Source organism: Malaclemys terrapin, chromosome 12, assembly GCF_027887155.1.
Source record: "Malaclemys terrapin pileata isolate rMalTer1 chromosome 12, rMalTer1.hap1, whole genome shotgun sequence".
Lineage (NCBI taxonomy): Eukaryota > Metazoa > Chordata > Testudines > Emydidae > Malaclemys > Malaclemys terrapin.
The window spans coordinates 39,951,719-39,960,615 of NC_071516.1; the positions used below are offsets into that span (position 1 = coordinate 39,951,719).

Below are 8,897 nucleotides of genomic sequence, written 5' to 3' on the forward strand. Positions count from 1 at the left end.
GGAAACCTGTCAAAAAGTATATGGTGATAAATAATATCAAGGTGTTAACTACGGAAGAGATTTCAGACTTATTGGCTCTGATACCTTTGCTTTAAAAGCAAGGATGTGATACTTCTCTTTAAAAATCTTTAAAAAAATTTATTGCTCAACAAATTTGGAGAAATAAAATCTCTCTCTCTCTCTGTCTCTCTCTCTCACACACACAGAGTCTCTCTCTATATATATTTTTATCTCATTCCGTCTATATATCTCTTCTTTTATTCTCCAGTTTTTCATTTCTCCAGGAACATTCTCTCTTAATGAATTTTTATTTTTATTTCACTAACATTTCTTTATATGGGGTTGGATTCTGATCTCAGTTGCACTTGTGTACATCTGCATGATGTTGATGCAATTTACCCTGGTGTAACTGAGGTCAGGTAACCAGCCCGTGGTCTGCATTTGGTATTTTTTTGTGTATCTTTGTCTGTTTCTCAGCTTCATCTATCAAATGGTGCACTTTTTCTTTGAATCTGCTGGGATAGAGGACAGCTGGATAGACCCTCATACAAACCTAAGCCTATTTGGTGTTTTGGTATGTGTCTTATGGGATATGTCTATGCTGCATCTGGGAAGTGTAATTCCCTGCTCCAGTAGACCCCCATACACTATCTCTGATTGAGCTATTGTGCTAAAAATAGTGGACTAGCTGCCCAAACACAATCAAATCTGAGATCCTAGGTACATGCACAGATGGCTATCCCCAAGCTGCTGCCTGTGCTGCCGTGACCACACTGCTCATTTTATCCTCCTAACTTGATCAAAGCTCGTGCATGTACGTCTATTCAAGCTGGGAATTACAGCTCCCAGCTGCAGGGGAGATGTACCCCTGGTTGAACTCTGAATACCTTTCTTTTTCAATCTATTGATTTTTTGTTATGTCTTCTAGATTTTTGATATGACACTGATAGAATAAAGATAGTTCAAAATCCCAGCCTAAAAGTCTTTATTTAAAGTTCAAGAGATCTTAAGGGAGTTAGATGGGACTTTTAACCATGCTCTTGGTTCACCTATATTGGAAGCTGAACCTCTTAATTATATGAGTCTTCCTCTTTTTACTGACAACTTTATCTGCTAGTGGAGAGATGTATGGTTACCTACTCCAGGTTTCTTCCAGTGTATCCAACAGCACAACTTGACTGCGTGTACTCCATCAATATTAATGGTTTTCTGTTTCTAGATACATATTATGGAGAAAGCAGAAGGGAGAAATCAAACGCCCATCATGGAATTCCTCCTCTTAGGATTTGGGAATGTCCCTGAACTGCAGCCCCTTCTCTCCCTCGTGTTTCTAGTGATCTACATTGTGACTGTGGCTGGGAACATCCTCATAGTTGTGCTAGTTGCAACTGATCAGCACCTTCACATCCCCATGTACTACTTACTGGGGAACTTGTCCTGCGTGGAGATCTGCCACACCTCCATCATCCTGCCCAGGGTGCTGGCCACTCTACTGACTGGGGACAAAACCATTTCTGTTAAGGGTTGCATTGTGCAATTATATTTTTTTGGTATCCTGTCAACTACAGAAACTCTGCTGCTCACGGCAATGTCTTATGATCAGTATTTAGCGATATGCAATCCACTCTGTTACGCTGCTCTGATGAATGGCAGGGTTTGTTTCAAGCTAGTGGCAGCATGCTGGATAAGCAGCATTTTGGCCTGCACCATAGTAAATATTTTCGTGTTCCAATTAATGTTCTGTGATTCCAAAGAAATTGACCATTTCTTTTGTGATTTTTCACCCATGATAAAGCTGTCCTGTGGTGACACCCAGAATCTGCAACTGGTGACATTTACTATTGTTGCCATAGGGACACTTGTACCTTTTCTACTGACTCTGACATCCTATATTTGTATCATTGCCACCATCCTAAGAATCCCTTCCACCCTGGGGAGGCAAAAGGCCTTTTCCACCTGCTCCTCTCACCGTATTGTGCTTACAGTTTTCTATGGGACCGTGATAACTATCTATGTGTTTCCAAAAGCCAAAACTCCCAAGGTCCTACACAAAATATTCTCTCTCTTCTACACAGTCCTTACTCCCATGATCAATCCTGTCATCTACAGTCTGAGAAACAAGGAGGTCAATGAATCCCTGAGAAAAGCTATACTTAAACTAGCTGTTTTCAGAAACAGGCATAGAAGCTTAAAGGATATATTTTTACATATAGTAAAATAGAGATGAACTGATATAGTTTCTTAGATATGGCCCATTTGAGTCCTTGAGAATAGGGTTATCCCTCATTGATCATATTTCATCTTTCTTTCTTTCTTTCTTTCTTTCTTTCTTTCTTTCTTTCTTTCTTTCTTTCTGTTACTCTGATACTTTTTGAGGATTCATCTTTCATACATTTAATGGACATTTCTTTATATAAAACATGATACTGTAAGAGACATTCTTTATGAAAAGTGGGATTTTCCAGACACATGTTTCAGCACTCTGGTTCATTCATATGTACATGAACACTAATGCCCAAATTCTGCAAGGAGCTTAACATCTTTTGAGTGGTTCTGGGTCTTGTCTGCTCCCACTAAAGCCAGTGACATTCATTCTCCACTGATTAGAAGCCTCTGTTGTCAATTACACTTCTGAAAAGCAGGCGAAAAATGTTGCCTCCAGAGGGAGTGGAGAAAATTGATTGGGTAGTATTCTATGCAGATCTGTAACTGGGTAGAAAAAAATGAAAGTCTGTGGAGGGTTGGGAGTCTCAGTGTCCTACCCTGTGAAATTTCCTGCTTGTTCATACATCTTTGCAGGGTCAAGGCAACATTAAAATATCTATTTCTATATCAATACTGAAGGAGGGAGGGATAGCTCAGTGGTTTAAGCATTGGCCTGCTAAACCTAGGGATGTGAGTTGAATCCTTGAGGGGGCCACTTAGGGATCTGGGGCAAAAATCAGTGCTTGGTCCTGCTAGTGAAGGCAGGAGGCTGGACTCGATGACCTTTCAAGGTCCCTTCCAATTCTAGGAGATAGGATATCTCCATAATTTAAATCAACATAGATATCGATACAGATACATAAAATGTATGGCCAAAATGTTCAAAGCTCATAAAACCCAATTTCCCTCCCTCACCCCCCCCCAAGAAATGAATGAATTAAAATGAACAGGAAATGAGCACCCAAAAGCACTAGGCAACTTCGCAAATTTCAGCCTAGAGAGTGTCACATGGGCCTCTCTTGCCCCAGACAGAAATGCACTTATATGCATAAACATATTTAGAACCAAAGTTTGACAAAAATGAATTAAAAAATAAAATCTCATATCATCATTCCCCTGCTCACCTTTTAACTGGTTAAGTGTCCATTGCTCTCCTGATCCCACCCCCCACCCCATCTTCCTGCTTTCTCCTGGTGCAGGGCCATATGGGGTGTACAGACAGAAGTATATATAATTTGTGGCCTTATGTATCAGGTAACTGGAACTAAAATTCTGATGCTTCTACTTTTCTCCTGCCCTAACATAACCTGCCTCTTGATCTGTTCTATTGCCAGCAGAACTAGGAAATCTGTGGAGGTCCTGGGTATGGATCTACAGTAGCAATTCAGATACTGCAACTCTCCAAACCATTCCATCTGACCCCTGCCCTCTGGTTCTACCTCTGCTAGGCATTGTCATTACAGCTGGGCAAACTTTTTTTGGATGAATACTTGATCTGGTCAACCCAAAGGGACTCATGAATTTAAGTCAAGTTAGCTCAATATTTTTGGCAAAAATCAATCAATCAAATACTTGTGGGACTTAGATGTTGGGCAGCAATCAACCCCATTTATAACTGGCTAAGGCACTCTGGTGGGTGGGTGGAAGACCCATAATCAATTTCCCTCCTGCCTGATGGGGGGAAAGTTTTAGTTTCCCACACCAACATTAGAAACAAGTTCACGGGCCTATCGAATATTCTCTGCACAAGCTCTCTCGCTCTCTATCCTGTTGAAGTGGTTTCATTTGGCATAAATAATAAATTGTCATTGAAACATGGACTTGAAATTAGGTCTCCTACAGCCAAAGTGTGCATCTTAACGATCAGACTACAGAGTCATCCTTGGACTTGCTTTCTAGCCAAATGGCTATTAATTCTCATCATGAAAGACTATAAGTAATCATTGGGCTAGGAAAAGCAAGTGAGAATGACTTCATAGCCTGGTGATATGGCTTATTTGAAAAATCAGTGGTTCACTGAGCTCTAATTGTCATCTTCTGCCACAGAACAGCAGACTGGACAGAAACACACCCTTAATGTGTTTTCCAGCAAGGAATGGGTGTCTTGTGGTTAAGACACAGGTCTAAGAATATCAACTCTCCATTTCTCTTTATAGATCATTCACCTGCTCCCTGTAGTCCAGAAACTTTGTCACAAACTTATTCATCCTTATCCAGAATGTGGCGTATTGAAAACTGTGTTAAAATTACAAGCTATCACTCCAAGTGTAAGGGGTTTTTCTGGTCCCGCTTGCAGGTTGGTGAGCTCTGGACAGAAACATATACCCGAGTTGTTCAGTGAGTCATTCTGCAGTCACCCAGCCAAGAGTTAGGCCTCTGTGTTTTCCGGAGACGCCTCCTTTGTCTCTCAGTTTTTGTGTTTTTGCGTCTTATAGGTCTGAATTCTAAGAAATAAAGTAATGTTACATTGCAAGGTTTAAGCAAGACTGTTTTATGTTTCTTTCTGACTGTGAACACAACACAGAAATGGGTGGAAAAGGGGGGAAATGGGGATTTTTTCCTCATTTTTGGGGGGAGGTTGTTTTTAATTTTATTTTAATTTTGTTGATATTTCCCAACACTGTCATTGACACAGACACTGGAGGAGGGGTTTTCAAAGGCACAGATAGGAGTTGGGCATCAGGAAAGCCAATGGGAGATAGGTACCTATGTGAATGAAAAGTTTACCTGGTATGGAGGGGTGATGGAACTTGTCCACGATCATCCAGGAGACCAGTGAAAGGATTCGGAATAGAATGTAAGTCTCCTGAGTCTTGAGCTCAGGACTCTCATTACATAAACATCAATTTATCAAAGGAAAAGATACAGGCTAGGGTTGTCAAGGGGGTTCACAAGAGTCAGTTGAAGTTCAAGGGAGTTGGACATCTAATTCCTTTCAGCCAATTTGAAAATCCCACCAAATCTTGGATGAGGGGGTCATTTTAAAAGGCACCTTCGTTTCCCCAACTGTAAAAGGTGGATAAGCTCTGCTTCTCATCCTTTGTAAGGTTCTTTGCAATCAATGAAAGAAGAGTGCACTAGGAGAGCCAAGGCTGAGATTTCAAAACCACCCAGAGGATTTGGATGTGCACAACCAGCCCAGTGACAGTAAAAGGCTGTCTGAGTCTCCACTAAGACAAAGGTCAGGACTAGCTAAGACCTGGTACTGGAACTATTCTAGAGACCTGGTCACTCACAATTATAGCTCCCACATAGCTCTGCTTTGACCTAGCTCATGCACTTTTTCTGCCTAGTCTACCTGCAGTCCTCTCCTTTAAGCATAATCCAAAAAAAGTGACGAACATCTGGTGAAAAGCCAGTGTTGTTTTTCTGCAGGAAGTTTGAACTTTTGTTGAAAAAACTAAAAATCAAATAGTTTTGGTTTTTTTGCAACCACAAACCATAATATCTGGACTGAAGATTGCCGAACATTAACAATTTTGGGCTGAATCTGAATTTTTAAATTATTATTTTGATGATTTCTATTTTCCGACAAAAAAATAGTAAAATCTTTGTGGAAAGACCACAAAAATGTTCATTTTACTGAAAATCTATTTTCTTTAAAATTAAAATTGCTGGAAAAATATTGACATTCCTAATGTGAACAATAACTGGTGTTCCAAAGTGTCTGAGAGACTTAGGAATGTAAGTCCCAATCAAAGTCAATTGGAATTGTGCACTTAAATCGCAGGATACGTATGCACAGCAAAGAAAAACCATGGCAGGCCTGACTGTTTCAGTGCTGTGAAGACTTTCGGGTTTGGGCTGCAGCCCAAGCTCTGGGATCCTCCCACATCACTGGGTCCTAGAGTCCATGTTCCAGAAGTCTACACAGCAGTGAAACAGCTCTGCAGCCCAAGCCCCATGAGCCCAAGTCAGCTGGCATGGGCCGGCTGTAGGTTTTCTTTGCTGCTTATACATACCCTTAGGCATTTTGGGGAAGCTTCCCCAATGTGTATTGCCTTTCAACCCCAAAAGTAAAATTCCACACTTTAGTGTGGGATTTTCAGAAGCATTCAGTGCTGACCTAACTCTGTGTCTTTGATATTATTTAAGCACTTTTGCAAATCCCACCTTTACCTCCTGTGATGTTCTGTACCTCAGGGGAACACCCAGCAGCCCCATGTTCATCCTTATAATATGATTGTGTGGTATCTAATGCAAAGTTTGTCATGCCGGGTGTCTTCGGAAGGCTGATGTACTGAGCATTGTTGTTATGGTAATATTATAGTAATTGTTGTTATAGTAATGTTAAAGATTGTAATTTCATTCTCTCTTTCTCTTTCTCTCTCTCTCTCTCTCTCTCTCACACTCACACACACACACACACACACACACACACACACACACACACACAGAGTCTCTCTCTATATATATTTTTATCTCATTCTGTCTATATATCTCTTCCTTTATTCTCCATTTTTTCATTTTTCTCCAGGCACATCTCTCTTAATAAATTTTTATTTTTATTTCACTAACATTTCTTTATACGGGGTTGGATTCTGATCTCAGTTGCACTTGTGTAAATCCGCATGAGGTTGATGCAATTTACCCTGGTGTAACTGAGATCAGGTAACAGCCCATGGTCTGCATTTGGGTTTTTTTGTGTATCTTTATCTGTTTCTCAGCTTCATCTATCAAATGGGTGCATTTTTTTTCTTTGAATCTGCTGGGATAGAGGACAGCTGGATAGACCCTCATACAAACCTCAGCCTCTTTGGTGTTTTGGTATGTGTCTTATGGGATATGTCTATGCTGCATCTGGGAAGTGTAATTCCCTGCTCCAGTAGACCCCCATACACTATCTCTGATTGAGCTATTGTGTTAAAAATAGTGGACTAGCTGCCCAAACACAATCCAATCTGGTTTCAGAGTAGCAGCCGTGTTAGTCTGTATCTTCAAAAAGAACAGGACTACTTGTGGCACCTTAGAGACTAACAAATTTATTAGAGCATAAGCTTTCGTGGGCTACAGCCCACTTCTTCGGATGCATATAGAATGGAACATACATTTTTTTCCCACTTACTTAATTGGCCTCTCAGAGTTGGTAAGACAACTCCCACCTGTGTGTGTATATATATCTCCTCAATATATGTTCCATTCTATTTGTATCCGAAGAAGTGGGCTGTAGCCCACGAAAGCTTATGCTCTAATAAATTTGTTAGTCTCTAAGGTGCCACAAGTACTCCTGTTCTTTTTGCGGATACAGACTAACACGGCTTCTACTCTGAAACCTAATAGAATAAAGATAGTTCAAAATCCCAGCCTAAAAGTCTTTATTTAAAGTTCAAGAGAGGTTAAGGGAGTTAGATGGGACTTTTAACCATGCTCTTGGTTCACCTATATTGGAAGCTGAACATCTTAATTATATGAGTCTTCCTCTCTTTATTGACAACTTTGAATTCTATTGGAGAGATGCAGTGGTGCAACTTACCAGCAAGTTAAAGAAGTATGGGCTGGATGAATGGACTATAAGGTGGATAGAAAGCTGGCTAGATTGTCGGGCTTAACGGGTGGTGATCAATAGCTCCATGTCTAGTTGGCAGCCGGTTTCAAGCGGAGTGCCCCAAGGGTCGGTCCTGGGGCCGGTTTTGTTCAATATCCTTATTAATGATCTGGAGAATGGTGTGGACTGCACTCTCAGCAAGTTTGCATATGACACTAAACTGGGAGGAGTGGTAGATACATTGGAGGGAAGGGATAGGATACAGAGGGACCTAGACAAATTATAAGATTGGGCCAAAAGAAACCTGATGAGGTTCACCAAGGACAAGTGCAGAGTCCTGAACTTAGGATGGAAGAATCCCATTCACTGTTACAGACTAGGGACCGAATGGCTAGGAAGCAGTTCTGCAGAAAAGGACCTAGGGTTTACAGTGGATGAGAAGCTGGATATGAGTCAACAGTGTGTCCTTGTTGCCAAGAAGACTAACGGCATTTTGGGCTGTATAAGTAGGGGCATTGCCAGCAGATCGAGGGACGTGATCATTCCCCTCTATTTGACACTGGTGAGGCCTCATCTGGACTACTGTGTCCAGTTTTGGGCCCCACACTACAAGAAGGATGTGGGAAAATTGGAAAGAGTCCAGCGGAGGGCAACAAAAATTATTATGGGGCTGAAGCACATGACTTATGAGGAGAGGCTGAGGGAACTGGGATTGTTTAGTCTGCAGAAGAGAAGAATGAGGGGGGATTTGATTTGATAGCTGCTTTCAACTACCTGAAAGGGGGTTCCAAAGAGGATGGATCTAGACTCTTCTCAGTGGTACCAGATGACAGGACAAGGAGGAATGGTCTCAAGTTGCAGTGGGGGAGGTTTAGGTTGGATATTAGAAAAAAAACTTTTTCACTAGGAGGGTGGTGAAGCACTGGAATGGGTTACCCAGGGATGTGGTGGAATCTCCTTCCTTTGAAGTTTTTCAGGTCAGGCTTGACAAAGCCCTGGCTGGGATTATTTAGTTGGGGATTGACCCTGCTTTGAGCAGGGGGTTGGACAAGATGACCTCCTGAGGTCCCTTCCAACCCTGATATTCTATGATTCTATGATTCTATGGTTACCTACTCCAGGTTTCTTCCATTGTATCCAATAACACATATCCTGACTGCTTGTACTCCATCAATATATAATGATTTTCTGTTTCTAGATACATATT

General features: G+C 41.2%; 1 protein-coding gene across 1 annotated transcript; it reads left to right on the plus strand.

Annotated features, from left to right (window-relative positions):
• The first annotated feature begins 1,228 nt into the window (after positions 1 to 1,228).
• Positions 1,229 to 2,221, plus strand: LOC128846881 (olfactory receptor 10C1-like). Its single transcript, XM_054046137.1, has one exon. The coding sequence runs from the start codon at positions 1,229 to 1,231 to the stop codon at positions 2,219 to 2,221; it is 993 nt and encodes a 330-aa protein (XP_053902112.1).
• Positions 2,222 to 8,897: the final 6,676 nt, after the last annotated feature.